At 36.0% G+C, this 24,493-nt stretch overlaps 1 protein-coding gene across 1 annotated transcript in view; it reads left to right on the top strand.

Annotated features, from left to right (window-relative positions):
* Positions 1–754: 754 nt before the first annotated feature.
* The window catches only part of bcl2b (BCL2 apoptosis regulator b), a 57,824-nt gene continuing 34,085 nt past the window's right edge, over positions 755–24,493 (top strand). Inside the window, exon 1 of the mRNA XM_065268301.2 lies at positions 755–1,985. Coding sequence (XP_065124373.1) covers positions 1,491–1,985 — 495 coding nt within the window. The 5' untranslated portion in view covers positions 755–1,490. The remainder of the gene's footprint in view (positions 1,986–24,493) is intronic.

Below are 24,493 nucleotides of genomic sequence, written 5' to 3'. Positions count from 1 at the left end.
ATAAACTTTTAAGGTCCAAGCTGTAGTTTCTGAAAAGGTACCACCCCAGTGACAGCTAGGGTACATATTTGGACTGTTTTGTCTGACATTGAGACTTTAGCCTGAATTTCACAGAAATTTTACAGAAGTCGGAGACAATTATTGAAAACTGTTATTACTGTCTGTGATTATGAAAAACACTACAAAGTATTTTATTACAAACAAAATGTTAATTTACATGATTCATATATAATTATATATTAATTATTATATAAAAAATTAACATGAACTTTGAGGTACATTTTTTTTATTTTTCCTATTGGTTTAATGGCCACCATATGTAGAATGTTCCAAAAAGCATCTTTTGTATACAAAATTAAATATATATTTGCTTAGATTTTATAAAGTTACCCAGAAATGTATTATTTATATACAAGTCCTATACATTATAACTAATTTCAGTTTTAAAAGATAAAACTCAAAATCAGATTTTAAATGTGGTCTCAGACATTTAGCCCCTACTTTATACCTTAATATATTGATATAATGTGATGATAATAACACATTTTTTTCTATGTGGGAGTATTATTTGATTTTATTTGACATTTTATAATTCGATTATATTATAGTAATAAGCAATATAAGAATTTTAAGAAATGTGACTTTTATTTATCAACCACTATCACGTAAAACTAAAAAAAAACTTTACTTGCCGGGTCTCAATATGTTAAATGGGTCCTATATCAGCATTATTTACATTTCACTGTCTAAGTGGTTACACACACACGCGCGCGCGCGCGCACACAAATGACTGTGAATGAGTGACGTAGCCCAGGAAACACCTCTCTCTGCTATGCAGGCGGTCTGACTGCATATGTAGCGACAGAGCAACGCAGACAGCTCTCTTAAAACACTCAACTCATACACACATCTGACTGCTACACGTCCAGCTTTCATCAACAGACTGAATGCGACAGCAGACATCATTGAAAAAGTCTTTCTTCAGTCCTGTCGCTCCGCGCGAGAAGAAACTCACAAGTGCGTTGAACATAACCAACCTCTTCCGTCTCCCGCAGCTCTGGACTTTTAACACGGATAAATGATGACTTGCCGCATGCAGATCGCACCAAAAACACAAGCGACTTCCTTAACCATGTTTGCACTATTCGCATATTTGTCCTGATAGGAATGTCCGTGCTTTAATCACCTCGTATGTTCCTGGATTTTTCAGCAGGGAACAGAAAGTGGGCGTTTTTCTGTACTGAAGCGTTGGAGGATTCACTGCAAGAACTTGTGTGAGGTAGCATGCAGTAAGTTCCTAAAGGTGTCAGTATTTAAAAAAGGTGATTCATTTCATATTTACATTAATTTGAATAATTAGCTCAATTACTGCAAAAGAAGCTAAAGATCATGGGAGCGACCCACTGTTGATGAAGACGGTGATGATGAAGATGCGCCTCGATTAAGAAGTAGATTGGATACTACGGTTATTAAGCTACATACATGTAGATATGGCACAGGAGAGCGTGTACGACAACCGCAATATAGTGGTGAAGTATATCCACCATAAGCTATGGAAGAAGGGTTACGTATGGGAAGTGAATGGACGCGATGATGGTGTTTCTAACGGACTGATGATGGGGAGACAGGAGGACGGCGTCGTTTCTCCCAGCCACCGCAACGACCCGTACACGGCTCTTCATAAGGTGTTACGAGAGGCCGGGGATGAACTGGAGCGGTTGTATCAGTCGGACTTTGCCGAGATGTCCAAGCAGCTGCATCTCACGACTATCACGGCGCACCAGCGCTTCACTGCAGTCATAGACGAGTTGTTCAGGGACGGGGTGAACTGGGGCAGAATCATCGCTTTTTTTGAATTTGGAGGGACAGTTTGTGTTGAATGCGTGAATAAGGAGATGACGGCGCAGGTTGATAACATCGCGGGCTGGATGACAGAGTACCTGAACGGACCGCTGCACGGCTGGATCCAGGAGAACGGCGGATGGGTATGTAATTAACTTAATATATTCCCCTATTTGATGACGTCGTTTGCTCCGCCTTTAAATTGGCGTCACGAATTTTGTGCGTCAGGCGTTGGCCGAGAGTGCTGCTCGTTAACCTCTGCTGACCAATGAGCAACGGCGATTAGTCACACCCCTCTCACGCCTCCGCGGGTGGCTGTGTTAATGCGAAGCCGTCAATGACAGCTGATGTCTGCAGGGTTGAAGGTGTGGTTTAGCTTTCAGGAACTTCAAGAACCGCTGTTGATTCATGCAAACAGGAGGATGTTTAATCTTATACAACAACCTGTTATATGGGCACTGATATTTACTCTCGAAATCATGTGTTTAAATTACCCCTGGCTATTCCTGTCCTGAGTGCAGTGGTTCATCACGTGATGATTCCTGCATGTGATACTGTTCAAACATCATTAACCTTTTGAATTTCCTGGCCAGATATAAAAGGTTACGTTTTGGGGTTGTTTTCGAAAAACTATACTATGTGCTGCAGTTTTATTATTACCGCATTATAGCAAAGATTCTGTGTGCAGAAGAAGTACACTGTTGCTTGCCGTGTGTGTCTAACAATACACTTTTACAGGGACTATATTCACTATAAACTCCCACCTTACATTGTGACTATAAAGTAACGTCAGCCACGTTGTAGCCTTTTTCCTGACACATTTGATTGGATTCCCTGAAGTTGGAACTTTTCAATGTATTGTTGCATAAGGGTACTATATTAACACGTAAGACGTATATAGTATGCACTGTTTAGCACTGAGTATGCAGTAAGCAAGTTTTTTATTTTGAATACAGCTCTAGACTTTCAGGTTCTGAAAATGACTTTAGGCATAATGGACTATTTTTGACTGAATGGAAGAGGAACTGCAAAGGCCATGCTGCTTTTATTTGAATGGCCATTCAGAATATGGTCTTACAATAATGAACCCTGTAAACTTTGTAAAGGCAATTTCACATTGAACCAACAAAGGAAACAAACGCCAACCGACACGAACAAACAAATTCATCCTGATCCAACAAACGCTGACAAACTCATTCATTCTAAAATATATTGTTGGTTGGAGTTTGTTAGATCGGTGTGAACTAGTCTAAAGGTGACAAACATCTTGAAAGATATAAATGGCAAATATGAAATGGTACAGGGGTCTCAGATCATCCCAAATTACTGTATATGGTCACCCCAAATTTCCCTGTGTTCATTCACTATTGAATTCTTCAACCCTCTTTCAACCATATTAAATGTTGTTCGAGTTAGTGTGTTAGAACAAAGACTTAATGTAGATGTGCATAATTCAAAGCACTACATTATTAATGCAAAAGCTCCATTTCATCTTAAGGGAGAAAAGTTTAACATTCTCCTCGAGTCCTGATCTCTCTAAAAAAGAAAAGTATAAACTTTTCACTTCTGCATTACGGCCGTGCTGACCTGAACTTTAGCAAAGAGTAGCTATGTAATTTTGCATTTATCTCCTTTCATGGACTATTGTGAACCCTTTAAGCACCATTATACTTAAAATCATTTGACTGATGTTGAGAAGAGATTTGCCATTACCCTACTAAGCCATTAGATGTGCAATTCAACAATCAGTTGAAAAAAAAACATTGTTTTGTACAGAAGAAGGGATCTGAGCTATATCCAGTGATCAGAATATCACAGAGAATTGGAAATGGGCTCTTTTGACTTCAGCCAGAATGCAACATCATAGCAACCACCCTTATATTCAATTATCCACATAGCAGTGCTCAGGTTAAAAACAGTCAGGATAACTACTGTAGATAGCAAAGCCCTGGCCACACACAACACCCTGAAAATTGCGCTGAGCAATCTTTCACAGGCAGTCACCTCTTAAGTTAAATTCAGAAAATGACAAATGTCTAATCCAATCGACAGCCTTTATTCCGTCATATAATGTGTGATTTTAAACCATATCAATATTGCATCATCATGCTTGCTTTGTGGATGTTTTTCAGTTTAAATAAACATCCTGTTAATGCACTCATATTTCACATGACCTTTACAGTCAGTGAGTAAACAAGATTTCTGGATCCAATTTCTGCTTAAATATATCGTACTTTTGACAATTTTTGACAGCAGAAGTGATAACTGCATGTGTCAAAGGGATATGAAATATGTTTTCTAAAAATTGGGATGGTCATAGTAGACCTTGCATTCCATGCGTATGTGTGCGAATGTGGAGACTGAGAATGCAAACATATGCATGCCTCTTAACTGCATACCAAATATTTACATGCAAAGTCATATAGACAGTTTCACCAGAGTAGATTATTTCTAATAAAAGCTAAATATTATCCAGTAAAGTACATTAAAGTTTAAAATGTTACAATGTTATAGATCCTTGAATTATTGCCTGGCTGTCAAATCTGCACAGCAGTGGAATCATGCTCGCCGTCTCCCCTCGTCTTTTGGAAACCGGAACGGTTTTATTTTCTACAAGGTATTTCTTCCAGATGTTAGTTTATTCACTAGCCTAACTGATAAACAAGCACAGATCAGAAGTTATAACTTCGCTCCAGGCGCGTAACCGCAGCAATGTGCGTGCGTCCGAGGAAACGTCTAATAGCGAAACATGTTTGACCAATAATGGATCTATCTAAACATCACAGATTGCTATCTTGATTCAATATAAAGATTTTTTTACTAAATTTAATATTTATATTTCTCTAATCCAGCAATGTTTTGCCATCTCATGTTTTGTGATTTGATTTATTTCAGTACATCAGAAATATGCTGGCCAACAGCTACCCTCCTATATATCCATTATTTATTAAAAATATAGTAGGCTATAAACCCTGTTCCTTATATGCATTGTGGGATCTAAAGTTATTTTACTGTACATGCTAAGTACTTAGTGAGACTTCACTTAAAATATCTTAAGTTGAAGGTATAGAAGAGCTTTTGGTAGTCTACACTCTAAATCTGCTGGGTTATTTTTAACCCAATGCTAGGTAAATATTGGACAGAACACTTTGGGTTATAAATAAACCTATAAATAAACCATTGAAACTAGCCAGCAGAGGTTTATTTATTAAGGCAATATGTGTTCTGTCCAATGTTTACCCACTATTGGGTTAAAAATAACTCAGAACGTAGAATTTAGAGTGAATACTAGGGCTCTGCAATTAATCGGAAAACTAATCAGGATTACAATTACAGGTAAAGCAATTACATAATCGCCACAAGGCTCAATTACAGCTGGATCTGTGCATTTCGGCATCAAATACACTCAAAAAAATTAAATGGTTACTTTAAACCCAGCATTGGGTCAAAAAGGAACGAGCCCAGCCCATCTGGGTTGTAATAAAGTCGCCATGAAACGGAGGTAGCCGTGCAAAAGTCTAAGGCCACCACCACCAAACTTGTTGTTTTAGAAAATTTAATGTCCATCTATATTTATTTTTCTATCTATTTTATTAAGATATAAACAGAAAATACAGGAAATATGTAAAAAAATAAAATTTTCAGGACTAAATGTCTTCTTTAGGCATCGTCAGTGTTTAGTGTGACCTCTCTTGGCACTAAACATCTTTTGAGTGTTTTTGAGCAAAATGAAGTAAAAAGACAAATTTCTTTAAAATTAGAAATTGGGATTTATTATTTATTTAGATTTAAGAGATCCTGCAGTTTCCTGCTATTGCTCAATTGGAAAGTGAGTTTAGCCTAAAAACTTGACACTTCAGCTTACTTTTATACAGTTTTTAATACTATATACACATTTCCTGTATTTTCTGGATGTATTCTATTAAAGAGACTATATATAATATAATATGATCAATATAACATTGCAAAAACAACAAATCTAACTATGACATGGTGGCCTAAGACTTTTGCACAGTACTGTATATGCGAGTGAAACGGCTTCTGAAATGAAAAGCTAAAAAGACAGCATCTTTAATTAAAGATTATGATGGCACGTGAATAAAAAAATGAAGATAAGCCATTTGTAAAAAAAATACCATAATATTCCAAAAAATAAAAAGTTTTTCATTTAAATTTCATTTTGACTTAAACCCATGCAGGGTAGTTTAAATGCTGGGTTGTTTTAAGCCATTGTTGGGTCAAATATAAACATTTTCTGGGTTAATTTCAATCCAACTGCTGTGCTCATCCCTCTTTAACCCAATGCTGGGCTAAAAATAACCCAGCATTATTTAGAATGTACAGTGGTGAATCAGAGATTTTAAAATTGATAAGTTGATATGTCCTTTAGCCGTTCGTTTTGGATTTTTTACTAATAAAATAACTCCTATATTTAGATGTTTATAATTTAAACTAAGCATCTATAATATAAATATGCAGCTGTTTCACAGAAAATTATAAAACATTTCAAAACTAGGGGTATTAATCTGCAATAATAAACGCAACTACAATATCAAGGTGAATAATTGTCAATTATGATTTTTGTCATGATTGTGCCTATATCTGACCCAGATCTGACCTTTGATTTGCATGCTACTCTAAGATGACCGAACGTTATCATGCTGTTAGCTTGTTAGCTGTTGTTTTGTCATGTCTATAAAAAGACCAATTTACATCATAGTTATGTCACTGGCCACTATTGTGGGTTTCTATTTTAAGAAGTTTACTATATCACTGTGACATAGGCAACTAGATACTATAAATCCCTAGAGGCTAGATGTGATATTTTCCACCCTGTTCTACAGACAGTAATGAGGGCAACAAGCTCATTAACCTTAATGGTGACATTTGGATTGACGAGAGCAATACGTGCTCCCGGTCCACCTTCTGTTTCCTGTTCAACACAGGACTTAAAAATAGGTGTCATTTGTGGTCCCACGTTTGTTGAAACTACTGTATTAACCTGCGTGCTTTAACATTTTCATGGGGATTTCACAATTTTAGCTACATCACAAGATTGTGTATTTGTCTGGCCTTCTGTCTGGTTTAGAACAACCTACTGTTAGATTTTGTCCTGCAATACTGGTGGGTTTGAGGTGAGGAGCGATGTCCAGGTCAAGGGACAGAAAGATGATATTGATTAATGACAGATACTCATTTACAAAATTATACTTGGATTTAATTGAGCTGTTCTTGAATTTTTCAGAAAGTATAGACTGCTTTTTCGGTAGTTATGCAAGAAACCGCTTCCCCCTTACACTTCCATGAACCCTGCACCAAATGGCTAAACATGAATCCTGCAGCATGACAAGGCAATTCGTCTAGAGCCCACGCGAGCAGCACCTGTGTTTATTTGTTCGACGTAAATGCTGCGTGACTGGCTTTCTTGGTATCTGCCGGGTTGTTAAATTATACACTTCAGCCTCCTGATCCAGGTTCAGCCCAGGGCCCCAGCGGGAGCTTGCGTGCCATCAGGTCTTGCATGAGCCACAGATCTGCTGTCTACTAAGTGACTTTGCAAACACCTTTATGTAAAGTGACAACGTAATGAAATCTTGATATTTTCATGGTTCGTTTTAATCCACAGTTTGGTAAAATACAGACAAACCTAACTGTTGGGTAAAATTCATCGATGTTGGGTTGTTTCAACTCATGGCTAGGTAAAAAATGGACACAGCCACCCAGTGGGTTTAACCTGTGTTGTGTTGTTTCAACCCAAAATGCTGGGTTGGTTCGGTCAAATGTGGACATTTTAAAATTTCAAGGTTAATTTAAAGAGCAACTATGGTCTGATTCACAATTTTCAATTTTCTTTAGTGTGTAGGTGTGTACTAGTACGTTAACGATATGCAAAAGGTACAAACCCCAAAGTAAACGTTGACGCAAGTTATCGTCTCCAACGTAAATCTCTTTTCTTGGACTACAACAATCACACGGATTGTAGGCAACAGTTTACTTCCTGGGCCTGTAGACAAGACCGACATTATCATAATTCCTCCCGCTTCGGACTCATAGCCTGCAAATTAAAGGAATAGTCTACTAATTTTCAATATTAAACTATGTTATTACCTTAACTAAGAAGAGTTGATACATCCCTCTATCATGTTAGTGTGTGCACGTAAGCGCTGGAGCGCGCTGCGACACTTCGATAGCATTTAGCTTAGCCTCATTCATTCAATGGTACCAAACAGAGATAAAGTCAGAAGTGACCAAACACATCAACGTTTTCCCTATTTAGTAGTTATACGAGCAAGTTTGGTGGTACAAAATAAAACGTAGCGCTTTTCCAAGCGGATTTAAAAGAAGAACTATATTGTATGGCGGAATAGCACTTTTTGGAGTACTTCAACTCGCCTGAAAAATCCGCTCCCCTTCTCCCTCTCATAATGGGAGAGGGAGGGTGTTACTGCACCGAGTTGAAGTACTCCCAAAAGTGCTGTTCCGCCATACAATATAGTTCCTCTTTTAAATCCGCTTAGAAAAGCGCTACGTTTTATTTTGTACCACCAAACTTGCTCATATAACTACTCGTCTTAAAAAGGAAAAACGTTAATGTGTTTGGTCACATCTAACTTTATCTCTGAGTGGTACCATTGAATGAATGGGGCTAAGCTAAATGCTATCGAAGTGTCGCAGCGCGCCCCAACGCTTACGTGCACGCACTAAGATGATAGAGGGATGTATCAACTCTTCTTAGTTAAGGTAATAACATAGTTTGATATTGAAAATGAGTAGACTATTCCTTTAACTCATGTTCAGTGTTGTTTTCGTCAACGATGACGATAACGAAATGATTTCGTTGACGCACCTTTTTTATGACGATGACTAGCTAAAAATGTCTCTAAGGTGACGAAAACATGACGAGTCACTTTCGAGTTTTCGTTGACCAGACAGAACGAAAATGATTATAAGTCTGACGTTCACAATGCATGTCATTTCTGCCTATTCTGTGTGAAATCTGTCTGTTTTTAGCTAAAAAGTATCAGCAATGAAATGCTTCCTATCCTTGTTTTGAGTACGCCCACCACCAGACTGCTGCCATGCCGCTCACCAGATTTCACACAACAACACACCTGCCGCTGTGGCGAGTTTGAAGGACCGTGGCGGTGACGCCGATAAACAGGGACGGAGTGGGACCCAAAAATCTACCGGGAAATTTCATAGACCACCAGCCCTCTGTGGTCAAGAAAAAAGAAAAAAGAAAAATGGTTCGCTGTAAATAAGCAAATGCTGAAATCTAAAATTACAATAAAATGACTGCAAAACAACATGAAATACCAAGTGTAATAATTATTATTTAAAAGATCTTAAAGTCAACAGTTCCCTAGTTTTAGGTAAGCTAAAGCTTACTTTGGTTGCAAAGCAGTTGCTTATAAAATTATTAAGCTTGTTTGGAGAGATATATTTTATGTGACAAAATGTCAGTCATCGTGTGATAACAAAAATATAACGTTAAACTAACTTACGTGTTCTGAGCAGGTGTTGGCTAAGTTACAGACACTCGTGAAAAACTGATGCTGATTATCTGGGAAACATTCTCTAACAGCAGTCAAGTTGTCATTGTTTGTGTCAAAGTTGTGCATTTGTTGTAACATTAAAACAGAGATCAGACTTACTCTGTGCTGCTCAAAGTGATGCTCGGACTCGGAGCTCCATTCCTCTGTGTGTGTGCGAGGCTATGCTTTTTTATTGGTTGTTGCGTTTAATCTTACCTAGATACAACAGTCCAATTTTCTGATTGGCTATTGTGTAGCCTCTTTCTTTATTTTTTGATTGGCTGATAGAACTCCGGGCAGACGGGCTTGATAGAGAGAGCGGTGCGGCCAGATACATTTTGAGCGCTGAAGCATATTAAATATATGATAAATAGGTTTTAGTGTGGCCGGAGTGCATGACTAAAGACTGAAAGCACGGCTATTATCAGACCAGCCCTCGCAGCCTTAAAACACTACCGGCCCACCGGGAAAAGTCCCGACTCTCCCGATTGCCACTCCGCCACTGCCGATAAACGAAAACGACGAGATTATTTATGAACATACTTTCAGTATAATCCATCAGAACGAAAAACGGAAAGCATATTGGGAGATGACGGTAAATGTGGCCACAGACTAGGTGGGAAGAATACCACCAACCTCAAGCAGCACCTGAAGGCTCATCACGCTAATATTTTTTTAAAGGTAACTTACAAATCACGATGTTAACATATCATATACATTCAATTTTACTCGACAATTGGCTTGTGACACATTTCATGGTAAGCTTAAGGTTTTACATGTATCTACTTGTCAAACCTTAGCCCATTTCCAATAGTTTTTAACCTAAATTAATTTGTTAAAGACAATTTTTTTTACTTAAATTGACTTGACTAAAACCTTTTTGTGTTTTCGTCGACTAAAACTTGACTAAAACCTTTTTGTGTTTTCGTTGACTAAAACTTGACTAAAACCTTTTTGTGTTTTCGTCGACTAAAACTTGACTAAAACTTGACTAAAACTATCAAGTTTATAAGTGACTAAAATGTGACTAAAACAAAAAAGCATTTTTGTCCAAAAGACTAAGACTGAAACTAAAAGGGCTGCCAAAAACAACACTGCTCCTGTTAGCATTGCATTGTGAACAAATCTTTCAAACATGTTAAAGAGCGTCACATTTCCGGCTGACGTCAGAGATATTCAGGCCAATCACAACATACAGATTAGCTGGCCAATCAGGGACACAGCACTTTTCAGATCAATGAGTTTTGTACAAAAGGAAATCTGGAGCTACAAAAATGTACAGTATGTAAAAAATAATGTGTTTTTAACCATAAACCACGCAAACACATTGTATTATACCAAATACACAAAATAACAGTTTTTTTAGCAATGAAATAGGTGCCCTTTAAACCACTGAAGTCCATGTTTTACCTACCATGCAACAACCCAGCATTCTTTTGTATAAGTACCATTATACCATTAAGAGAAAAAGTTTAAAATCTGTAAATGGTGTGTTATCCTTTCAAAAAACACATTTGTAACCAAAGTGTGCATAGTACCTCAGATGTACATACCTAAGTTGTGTATAGATAGCCTATCTAAACGTATTATTCATATTAGGACCCTTTTCAAAGGTACTGTCCCAGTGACAGCTTTTCTACCTTTATTCTTAAGAGTGGAGCTAAGGTATTCCCGATCATTTATCATCCGAACGTTTTTCTTTGAAGATTGTGTAGTCAGGCACACCTGGAGAAACAATGAGGGCAGGGAGGATGGAGAGAAACAGTGATACCCTAAACCTATTGCACCCATTGCTGGTTCACTTTTTTGTGTAGATTCTGATTGTAAGCTGATCCAAGTACACTCACAGAAAAACAGTTCAAAAGCTTTGTTCATTTTATCTGAGACCAAGTTGTCTCAGAAATCCAATGTGAAACAGCAGGCGGTTTTGCTGAGATTAATGGGATTGCTAGTTGGAAGTCCTTCTTGGCTCTTTTACTTGTTTGTTACAATGCACGACTTCAAGTTCAAGCTGTACTTGTTTCCCATCACGTCACCAGTATGACATTTGTCCGATCAATAGAACAATACAATCGGAATTATGATGTGAACTTCCTGTATTGCTCATTTCAGATGCTTCATGAAACTGTAGTCATTCTGATCTGTGCGTTTATTGGAAGAATAGGAGTGGAACAAAAGATGTGCACAGGAAGTGGAAAGCAACTTATAAAAGTCATTGAGCTGTCACTGAAGTCTTGGTGTCTGGGAAAAACAAGCGAGATGTTTAAAGCTGTTATTTTCTACAGGTATACCAAAACAAAATGTTTCCACTGTGTGTTTACGTAGAGTTTAGCCAAATGGTAGGGTGCGTACTTTTGCCATGCGTAATAAATATATCCACAAACTCCTGTGAGAATTTTTTCACACTTTCAAACCAGCCTGAGCTGAGTTCAATAACACGAACAAATGGGCCAAGTTTTCCCCTTGCAGGGTCCCCTCACTGGGGCCGCAGTCACTTACCATCTGCCCCTGTGTTTATACTCATCAGCAGGGCACTGGTAATATCAGAAACATTTCCTACTGGCCAAGCCAAAGAGAATAAAGGAGACTTTCATGTAAAGTCTGTCGAAAAGACAAATGTCTGTCTCTCTTGCGCTTTAAATTACTGGGCCCTAATGGGCACTTTAGTTGCTTATTGTAGGTGTTTACCAACTAGGTGTCACAGGGTGTTTCACACCTGATCATTTGTGTCATAAGTGTTGTTGTCTTTTATAAGTAAATACTCCTCTAAAAGAACAAATTTCAAATAATTTTCTCTAAACAACATGTTTTGCCTTTGTAACACATGACATTTCAAGTACTGTACATTATGTTCTAATACTGACCTATGCCTTTAACAGCCGATTATGTGTCAAACATTATGCAATAGTATCATGTGTTTGGTACAAAGGCATGTGCCTCAGCACTCAAGGTACCATAATAACAGACTTTTTTAATGTGTATGCTATTAAAATGGATGTGAAATTTTCCATTATTATTATTAAGTCAATAACTAGCTTTAAAGGGCCAACAGTATGCCCATTTTTACAAGATGTAATTTGAGTCTCAGAATATTTTCTATGAAGTTTCAGCTTAAAATACCCCATCAGAGTTGGGTAATAACGAATTACATTTACTTCGTTATATTTACTTGATTAATTTTTTTGGGTAACTAGTATTTTTAGAGTAAATTTAAGGATGGGTACTTTTTACTCTTACTCAAGTACATTGTGAAAAAACTGTACTTTTACTTCGCTACATGTGGCGGCGTTACTGCGCTACTTTCAAATGGTAATAATTAGTTAATATATATATTTTTTAAAACTTTATAGGGCGTGTTCGAAAGTTTCGCGAGTCAGGCTGCGTCACCCTTTAGCGCGCGACCGCGTAGATGATAGGAGAAGCAGATGAGGGCGCGTGTGTGTTGTGCGAGATATCGGAGGCAGATCATGCGTGGCTTCAAGTTCGGTCTGTTTTCACTCCAAGAGGTCAAAAAGAATAGTTTCATAATGATGCATGCTTTGTTCAATAAACAAGCTGACATTTTAGCGTACAGGAATTCAAGATCCAACCTGAAGTGGTAAGTGTCACAGAATGTCTATTTGAACAGTATTTTGTGACACACTGTCCAAGTTTTTTTTTTTTTTGCCATATGCTCGTTTGTGCAAGCGATGACAAAACCTAGTGTAAGTTAAACCATACAAACAGCACGTTGACATCTGCACATTTCCATATAATTTCCCCACAACTAAACAAACTGAACAACATAATGTAAGGACGTCTTGCATTTATACACAAATCTGGACACCTCACTAATGTGTAGAAAATACATTCAAATAAAAACAGGATTGTATTTCATTTAAATCCTTCCTAAAGAAAGAATGAATAAAAATAAAAGAATAAAGTTTGATTTTAAAGAAACATGTATTATATAATATAATAGATGTAGAGTTGATTTGCACAAACAGATAAGTTCAATATGAAATTCTAAAATGATCATTTTTATTAAGCTCCTGTTTATGTTCAGTAATTGCACTTTAATGGTAATGAAAATAACCTATTCATATAAAAACATGATAACAAACAGACACACACATTCTTTTTTTGTTTACTACGGAGCCCTTCTCATGACATGGTAAAACTTTTTTTTTAAATCGTGGCCACGAATTAGCAATTCGTTACCACGAATTAGTAAATCGTGCGCACGTTTTAGTAATTCGTTCCCTCATTTAAGCTAAATCGTGCGCACGATTTAGTAATTTGTTCCCTCGTTTAAGCTAAATCGTGTGCACGTTTTAGTAATTTGTTCCCTCGATTAGGTTAAATCGTGCCCACATTTTATTAACTCGTTCCCTCGATTAAGTTAAATCGTGCCCACGTTTTATGAATAAGTGCCCAGAATTTCATTTAAACCATCGGAATAGTGACGCTTATCGCAGCTCAATGCATTAATACATTGCTATTAAGTATAAAATTTAGGGGTGACCCCGAATAGTCGAAGATTTGATGCATCGATAGGAGAAGCCTGATTCGACTACCAATCTCACAGTCCAATCGTCGCAGATGTGTTATGAAATGAGGATCATTCAATTTTAGCCGTATATGGGTTCACACATTATCTGATTTCACATATAACAGCTTTCTCACAATATATTAATATACAGCATATTATTATAATGCTGCAAATAATATGTGAAGTAACAGCTTTCAATAAATATTTTTAAAATGCGTTAATAAATCCAACATCCCCTGTGACCGGGCTACACGGAGGTTTCTTAGTTAATAAAACATTGCCTCTTTGTTTCTACATTTAAAAGACAAAGCTGGCAATTATATTATGGCTATAGATTTCTATTCTTTCAATAATTTATTTTATTTTATTTATAAATCACTCTGGGTTATCTGATTTGATTTAACTATTTGGCTTGTGTTTTGTTTCTGTGCACTTGAGGCATTTTGAATATTTGTTCTGCACCTTGTTACTTCTGATGACCTTATTTTATTTAAAAAATGTATCTATTATAAAACGTAAATTCTGATCTAATTTAAGTCTGTAAATTTTGGATAGCTTTTCGTTGTATCAATGTTGCGATACTGCGTGGTGGCCATGCTTGCGCATGTAATTTAGCCGAACAGGCTAGGTACTCTGCCTCTCATATTTAGGAGTTCATCAAACTAAACATTAAAAAACGGATGTTTTTCGACGGGTATAAGTTTTTAAAATGTATTTATCATACATTTTGGTTATCTTGTCAAAAGTTAAACTACAAAACAGGTAAGCCGTTATTTAAAATTTCGGTGATGAAACGGAAACTATCTGCACCGAACCTATTTCTGCCTGACTTTTCTTGTGATTTAATATTATGGTTGGTGTTCACTTTTAAATGATAGCAAAGAGATTCCTGAAATAAATAATATCATCAGGTCTTTCTGTATCTAAAGTGAATACAGAGAGGATCAAAGTCAGAGCAAGCAAACAGGCATTTCTGTGCTAAATAATAACGCATAGTGTCTATAAAATCATTAATTTCAGTGTTTTTCATGTTATAAATTAACGTTTAATGAATTGTAAATAAAGATTAGTTTTTATCATTTACAGTCACAATCACAAATTATTTGTCATTTCTCAATTGTCGGGTTTTTTTTTTTTGGTCATGACTGCTTTGACGCGCTATATCTCCAAATTAAATAAAAACACTGAATTAGCCGAGGTTTCCAAGGCAGAATCACCTTTGTTATTTTTTTAGGTTTAGTTATCAAAATGTATTTTTGTGTGATGTTCTGTAGATCTTGGCTTTAAAATGTTATGAGGAATAAATAAACAAATGTTGCCTTATATATTTTACCTTAAAAAAAATAAATATATAAATGCATCGTCAGTTTTGTCTTCGTTCATCACTTGAAAGACAGTTTTGGTCACTTTAACAGAAAGTTGTTTATGTGTGCTGCTTGTGAACGAAAATAAAAGTTAACAATTTGTACCTGGTCTGGCCCCCTCCCAACCCATGCAGACAAACATAGATATGATTCGACTATCGGTCGACTATGGAAAGATTCGACAATTCTGATTCAAATACGTAAATCCTTAGTCGAGGACACCCCTAAAAGATGCACACATTATTCATGAACACGTTCATCTCTGGCCTGGCTCTGTTATGTAATAGCTGATTGACAGGTGCGCAACTCCGTCTTTCGAACAGGTATAATTTTGTATAGTTACTCATTTAGGAAAATTATCCATGATTTAATGATTTTATTATTATTATGAAAATGTTTTTTTTTTTTGCAGATTGATTACGATTTGTATACCCTAGTTCAAATACAAGACCTTTTTTTTTTTTACCACGGAGGGCCGGTGGTATACGGAATTTCCCGATAGATTTTTTGGTCCCACTCCGCCCCTGACTGTATTAATGCGTTAGGCGTCACATTAATGTCCCTACTTTTTAATGGCCTACTGTGCACAAATTAATAAAACCGTATAAGACCCAAGGTGTATGAATTTGATCCTTACATAGCACTGTATCATGAGCCAGTTAATGTCCCAATATGTTTTTTAATTCTGTGCAGGAATAAATAAAACGAACTATGTGACTTATTAATAAAGTGATTTTGCATTAAGCGTCATGTTAATGTCGGTTGTGTTAAGTTTTTTTTAATTCTGCACAGGAATTAATAAGAAGTTTGGCTCATTAATAAGGTATATAGATCAATCTTGATCTTTACATACTGTATTTATGCGTTAAGCGTCATGTTAATGCCCCGATGGTTTATTTTTTATTATTCCGAGCAGGAATGAATAAAACGGTTTAAGACCCAAGATGTATGAATTTGATTCTTATATAGCACTGTATCGATGCGTTAGCTCACGTTATGTCCCAATATTTTTTATGAAATTCTGGGAAGGAGTTAATAAAACTGTATATATACACGAGCCTAAGGTGTATGAATTTTATTAGGGGTGTCCTCGACTAAGGATTTACGTATTTGAATCAGAATTGTCGAATCTTTCCATAGTCGACCGATAGTCGAATCATATCTATGTTTGTCTGCATGGGTTGGGAGGGGGCCAGACCAGGTACAAATTGTTAACTTTTATTTTCTTTCACAAGCAGCACACATAAACAACTTTCTGTTAAAGTGACCAAAACTGTCTTTCAAGTGATGAACGAAGACAAAACTGACGATGCATTTATATATTTATTTTTTTTAAGGTAAAATATATAAGGCAACATTTGTTTATTTATTCCTCATAACATTTTAAAGCCAAGATCTACAGAACATCACACAAAAATACATTTTGATAACTAAACCTAAAAAAATAACAAAGGTGATTCTGCCTTGGAAACCTCGGCTAATTCAGTGTTTTTATTTAATTTGGAGATATAGCGCGTCAAAGCAGTCATGACCAAAAAAAAAACCCGACAAATGAGAAATGACAAATAATTTGTGATTGTGACTGTAAATGATAAAAACTAATCTTTATTTACAATTCATTAAACGTTAATTTATAACATGAAAAACACTGAAATTAATGATTTTATAGACACTATGCGTTATTATTTAGCACAGAAATACCTGTTTGCTTGCTCTGACTTTGATCCTCTCTGTATTCACTTTAGATACAGAAAGACCTGATGATATTATTTATTTCAGGAATCTCTTTGCTATCATTTAAAAGTGAACACCAACCATAATATTAAATCACAAGAAAAGTCAGGCAGAAATAGGTTCGGTGCAGATAGTTTCCGTTTCATCACCGAAATTTTAAATAACGGCTTACCTGTTTTGTAGTTTAACTTTTGACAAGATAACCAAAATGTATGATAAATACATTTTAAAAACTTATACCCGTCGAAAAACATCCGTTTTTTAATGTTTAGTTTGATGAACTCCTAAATATGAGAGGCAGAGCACCTAGCCTGTTCGGCTAAATTACATGCGCAAGCATGGCCACCACGCAGTATCGCAACATTGATACAACGAAAAGCTATCCAAAATTTACAGACTTAAATTAGATCAGAATTTACGTTTTATAATAGATACATTTTTTAAATAAAATAAGGTCATCAGAAGTAACAAGGTGCAGAACAAATATTCAAAATGCCTCAAGTGCACAGAAACAAAACACAAGCCAAATAGTTAAATCAAATCAGATAACCCAGAGTGATTTATAAATAAAATAAAATAAATTATTGAAAGAATAGAAATCTATAGCCATAATATAATTGCCAGCTTTGTCTTTTAAATGTAGAAACAAAGAGGCAATGTTTTATTAACTAAGAAACCTCCGTGTAGCCCAGTCACAGGGGATGTTGGATTTATTAACGCATTTTAAAAATATTTATTGAAAGCTGTTACTTCACATATTATTTGCAGCATTATAATAATATGCTGTATATTAATATATTGTGAGAAAGCTGTTATATGTAAAATCAGATAATGTGTGAACCCATATACGGCTAAAATTGAATGATCCTCATTTCATAACACATCTGCGACGATTGGACTGTGAGATTGGTAGTCGAATCAGGCTTCTCATATCGATGCATCGAATCTTCGACTATTCGGGGTCACCCCTAGCATCTTTGAATAACTTTAAATATAATTTTTGTCATATAAAGTTTTGATAAATTTTTCTTTATTAGTACTGTTATTATACAGTTTTTTCCACTGTTATTGTTCATTTACCTCAGAGTTTATTTCAGTTATTTTGCTGTTTTTCCGGTAATAATAATACAATTTACATGCCAATCCTGCTTCCTTGTCTTTTTATTAATTTCATTATGCTGTTATTTGAAGTTATGTGGATATTTATTGCCATATAAGACGTTCATTGCCGTTATATACTCTCGACTAATATTTAAATCATATGCGGAATAATGTGTGCATCTTTGAATAACTGTAATAATACAGTTCCTTTGAAAATAATTTTTGTCAAAGTTTTGAGAAATAATAATGTTGTGAGGATATTGCCATATTGCAGTTGAATACTCTCGTTTATAATATGAAAATCACTTAGTAGAAAATATATAATGTGATACTGCAAAGTTACCCTTCTTATTTGTATTTATTATATAGCCATATGGAGACAAACCTTTGCAAATGTGCTGATTTGATCCATTCATGTACTGACCACCAAGCTAGAGATTTTAAACATCCTTAATCCACACTTTCTATCAAATAGTCTATCTGCTTGATGGATCAATCCGACCGCATATGTACTGCAATAAACAAGCATTCATCGGCGCGGCTTTTCATCAAGGCTATGCCATTTGGGGAGGAGCCGTTCAATGATCCCCATATATTTTTAAAAATCCCTATGGTTGGACCTGCCGAACAGGTTGAGCACTTTTATGTTAAGCAAAGAGGCTGCACAGTTTGACCAGCGATGCTAATGCATGCTATTGCATTAAATACAGTAAAAGATTAAAATCACTATTAATAAGTCATATACATATTCTGTTTTATGTATTCCTGCCCATATATTGTCCCAACATATTGGGACATTACCATGACGCAGTAATTAATTAAACTAAATAATTCAGGGGCTTAAATATCACTAAAATAAAATAACTTAATAAAATCTCTTTATGTCACTTGGGTGATTTTTTAGTTGGACAAACCAAAATATATGACAAAATTAATTACTGCGTCACGTTAATGTCCCAATATGTTTTTTAATTCTGTGCAGGAATATGTGACTTATTAATAAAGTGATTTTGATCTTAAAAGCATTGTATTTAATGCATTAGCATGCATTAAGCGTCATGTTAATGTCCTAAAGGTTGTGTTAAGGTTTTTTTTTATTCTGCACAGGAATTAATAAAACTGTATATGAAGTATGGCTCATTAATAAGGTATATAGATTAATCTTGATCTTTAAATAGCACTGTATTTATGCGTTAAGGGTCATGTTAATTTCCCGATTATTGTTTTTTTATTATTCCGGGCAGAAATGAAAAAACGGTTTAAGACCCAAGATGTATGAATTTGATCCTTATATAGCACTGTATCAATGCGTTAGCTCAGGTTATGTCCCAATATATTTTATGAAATTCTGTGAAGGAGTTAATAAACTGTATATATACAGGAGCCATAAGGTGTATGAATTTGATACTTAATAGCAATGTATTAATGCATTGAGCTGCAATAAGCGTCACTATTCCGATGATTTTAATGAAATTCTTGGCAGGAATTTATAAAACTGCATTAAGTATGCGTCATTTATAATGGCTAGAGTGAATTTGATCTTGTTAGCGTTGTGTTAATGTCCAGATGGTTTAAATTAAATTCTTGGCACTAATTCATAAAACGTGGCCACGATTTAACTTAATCGAGGGAACTAGTTAATAAAACGTGGGCACAATTTAGCTTAAACGAGGGAATGAATTACTAAAACGTGCGCACGATTTAGCTTAAACGAGGGAACGAATTACTAAATCGTGCGCACGATTTAGCTTAAACAAGGGAACGAATTACTAAAACGTGCGCACGATTTAATAATTCGTGGTAACGAATTGCTAATTCGTGGCCACGATTTAAAAAAAAAGTTTTACCATGTCATCAGAAGGGCTCGGTAGTTTACTGTTTGCATGTTTAAAGGCAGACGCTGACAAGTTTGTGTTGTGAACGTGAAAATAAATACAGAGTTAACTGTCAAAAAACATCTGTGTGTGTGTGTTTTTGAGATTTTTTTCTCAAATGACACGTTATTATGTGATGTTAATGTACCCATTGCAGGACTGAGATAGGCTGCTTAACTTGTATATAAGCAGAACAATGAGACTTTTAAGGAGAGGAGAGGTTTGTGAAAACCGTCCAGGGAATCTGAAATTCAGTGCTTTTGCGCTACTTCTTTATCAGATCGGAAGTTAGGAGTAACTAACTACTTGAGTAGTTTTTTTATCTAATACTTTTGTACTCTTACTCAAGTAAATAATTAGATTTGACACTTTTACTTTAACTGGAGTACATTTTTGTAAAAGTACTTGTACTTTTACTTGAGTACAGATTTTGTGTACTCTACCCACCTCTGCTTTAAAAACAAATGAGCTAATGCTTTCGGTTAAAAATAGATCTGTTTCCTGTGAATAGAGGGTATGCATGTGACGTCACCTTCGGTGAAAGCGACTGCGATTATGCCCACTGAGTGGCAAAAAGTCTGAGCGACAGCATTAGCATAGCGTAAAAAACGCGTCTAAAATGGGAAAAGGAGTTGTGTGATCGTCTGTGCTAACAGATTTAAAAAATTTGGAGCGGTCTTTTTCCAGACTGCAAAAAACACTTATAGAAGAAGTAAATCAGTAACAGTAGCCATATGTCAGCCAAATATAACATTTTCGGGTTAAAAAAATACACCAATGAATACTCTTTTTGTCAGTGAGCCTTCATTGAAAAACATCCATTATAATGAGCCTTGTGTTCTAGAAGGTGGGATGGCTTAATAGTGTCTTAGTAGTGTAGGCAAGACAAACATATATGTCAGGAAAAGCAATGTCTGACCATATGCCAATGTCCACAGACTACTGGTTGTTTGGCAAGTTGTTAGGGTCACTGTTAAGGCCAACTAAATTTAATTTAAGCTGATAATAGTCTGTTTTACTGGCATTTTTCGCAGCAGCCGTTATGAAAACCAGCCATTTTGTTGAATGCTTTGCCATTCAACAGGGCGTGTTCACGTGGAAAAGTGACATTGTTGCATACCCTCTATAAAGTCTGGCACAATATTATATTTATTTAGTTACTACAACATGCTAACAAGTTAACCAGTCAGTCAGTGACTGTGGGCGGGGCTTTATCAGTGTGACATCACATTAACAAAAGAATAAAAATGCATGTCTAACACAAGACTGTTCTGGTTTAATTAAAAAAGAAGGAGTGGGTGGATTTTTTTCATTGTTGGGTGGTTGTGTTCACACACTGCCAACACACATTTATGTGCAAAGTGAATTTTGCACAATATGAGCCCTTTAACTTATTTTCAGACTGTTGTTACATTTCTCAATATGCGTTCTTGTCTGTACTTGTGGACGTGTGAAAGGTCATCAGTCGCGGCCCAAGTACACATAAGTTGTACTTGGGCCGCGCTAAGTTCACATAACATCCCCGAATGTGTTCTTGATCTGTCTATTTAATCAAAGATGCATCAGGAGGTGACTTGTGTGGACTTATGAGAGCCAAGTTTCCCAAAATGCATTTCACGTCAACGGAGCTTAAAACCTGCACAATATTCAAAATATTATTATTTTTGTCATATTTAGTTTTAAGTGCTGTTTAGTCGAGAAAATATTTGAATAAACTTTAAATCTGCTGTCAGTTAGTAAAGATAGCACCTATATTAAAATTTCCTTGATTTCGGATATGTGAGTTGTAGGTGATCAACGGGTGGTCAGCGCCGTGTACACCGCCAACTGGCATTCTTTGGTATCATCAATTTATTTCTCTTTATTGTTTATATGAAGTATGTTATTTATTTGTTTTTGTTGTTTTAACTGATGTTAAAGTTAAAGGAACAGTATGTAGGATTGTGGCCAAAACTGGTACTGCAATCACACAACTGGTGGCCAATACACAACATGACAACATAAACATCAGTTGAGGGCTGCAACTCCACTTTTTAAATGACAATATCCTGGCCAGACCACTGTTGTCATTGATATAAGTATTTAAAATGAAAATGATTTCTTAATGTCTAGTGACATATCAGGGCCATTTTATGATTAATTGATATAAATTTCTTACATGCTGTTCCTTTAAGTTATATAACTTAAATCACAAACATTTTCTATATTCATCTAAATACTGTAGTAAATCACTGCCTTTGTACTTTAACTGGATGTTTTTCTTTTGCTTATTTCATGTTGTACAAATGTTTTGTAGTATTAAAAAAATGGTTGTGTAGGAGTTTACGACAATGCCCGTTATAGTAGCCCTGTGGTAAAGGTGCATTGTATTATGTTTTCCGTTTTAAAAAACATCTGAAAGACAGCAACAGGTAAAATTGAACCTAAAGCTAGTTGCATTTGCGTACACATACTTGTAAAAAGTATATTTCAGGACTTAAGTCGCCAACTGTCTTGATGTTCAATGCTTTAGACAGTCATGACAGGTTAGGAGGACAAAAACTCCAATTAGGTAAAGATTCCTTAACATTTTGTAATATAAATGGTTACCTGTGGAGAATTTTGATATTTTTGACATATGTTTCTCCTATAAACCTCCTGCACGTGCACTGTAGTAATCTTGTGAATGTGGTTATTATAATGCATTGTTCTTATATACAGTGTTCTTGTTTGAAAGCACAATGGTGCTGGTGTATGATAATAGGCTGGTGTTGGTGCAGGCGTTGTCCCGTGTTGTCCCAGAGGTGCTCCACACCCTTCCACAGTGTATTTCTGTACCCTGTCTCCGGGGGATGCTGTCGATTTGAGGAATGTAAATAAAGCGGATGACCTGGGTGTTGCTTTCCTGAGAGGCCTTCCATGGGTGGATATGTGCATGGATACGCTGTCCAGTCCGGTCAACAGAGTGAACTGCTGTTTTAGCACTGTGAGTGCATGCGTGTGAATGCATTCTCATTAATTATGTGAAAAAGAGTGCTGGTAGCAGGTAGTGAGTTTCCATGAAAACTCCAGAGACCTATTTGGATGGAATTAATACTTTATGAAGGTGGAGTAATGTAATTATTGTCAATACATGTCTGACGTGGATGTTTGTTAATGCGAAGACACCACAAAATGAAAAGATGATCTTAATAATTTATACAGATATAACCTGGGCTGCTTGTCATTTATGATGCCTCATAAAGTCATATATGGTATATGCCTTATTTTCTTCAGCCAAACATAGTCAGATTAATATTAACTAATATCCTGGCTCTTCCTAGCTTCGACAAGCATTGAATAGTGTTCATCATCCAAATGACTCCAGGGGGTTAATAGTTGTCTTCCGAAGCGTTATGATACATTTGCAAGAGAAAATGATTCGTATTTTGAGCATATTTAGAGATTAACAAGTGATGTTTGAATGTTAACAACACTGTATGATTGTGTAGACTCTAAAATGGCAGCATGCTGGCTTCATTCTGGTACATAAGATGATCATTGGTTCTTTTATGTCTTGTGACTATCAATTGCATCATGATGAAACATGCAGTCAGGAAGCTCGAGGACCGATGATCGTCTTATTAATGACATAATGGAGCTGTTATCGAATGTCAACCCCACAATACTTCTGGAGAGCATGGTTTAACTTTCATCTAAATAACTTGAATGCAAGAAAATGTACATGAATGCACTCCAGAAAGGTCAAAAAAGCAAAAAAAGACAAGAAAGGTAGCAGCAGCATTACAGGTGCATGTGTATTTAGTACAATTAATAACAATATGCAAAAGGTACTCCAAAATAAACGATGACGTGAGTTATCGTCTCCAACGTAAATCTCTTTTCTTGGACTACAACAAACACACGGATTGTAGGCAACAGTTTACTTCCTGGGATTGGTGATGTAGAGAAGACCGACATTATCATAGTTCCTCCCGCTTTGGACTCACAGCCTGTAAGTTAACTCCTGTTAGCATAGCATTGCATTGTGACCGAATCTTTCAAACATGGTAAGGAGCGTCATATTTCCAGCTGTTGTCAGAGGTATTCAGGCCAATTACAATGTACAGGTTAGAAAATTTCCATGAAATTGGCAGAGAGGCTTCTGTGTGAACACAAACACATCCTGTAAATGTTCCGTGTAAACAAAATTCTTTGCAGCCTTAAATTTTTTTGTTCAATCAACACATTTCAACTTACTATTATTTTTCTTGACCAGAGATAAGTTGCTAGAATTTTTAAAATGAAGTAGACTTATTTCGATTATATTTTATAAGTTATAACAACTCATCTCTAGTCACGAAAAAAAATAGTAATAGGGCTGAGCAAAAAAATCTATTTTTTGATAAATCTTTTTTTTCCATGGTTGATTCAAAATCGATTCTCACAGGCCACGAAATGTATTTATTTCCGCAAACATTGAACGTAAGATTACGTTCCTTTTTTTTGCCTTGCGCGATGTTACCAAGGAGGGAGAAGCGAGCCTGTCATTCA

The sequence above is a fragment of the Paramisgurnus dabryanus genome, chromosome 6, assembly GCF_030506205.2.
Source record: "Paramisgurnus dabryanus chromosome 6, PD_genome_1.1, whole genome shotgun sequence".
Lineage (NCBI taxonomy): Eukaryota > Metazoa > Chordata > Actinopteri > Cypriniformes > Cobitidae > Paramisgurnus > Paramisgurnus dabryanus.
The sequence above is the reverse complement of the archived record's forward strand: the minus strand, read 5'-3'. Positions and strand labels throughout refer to the sequence as shown.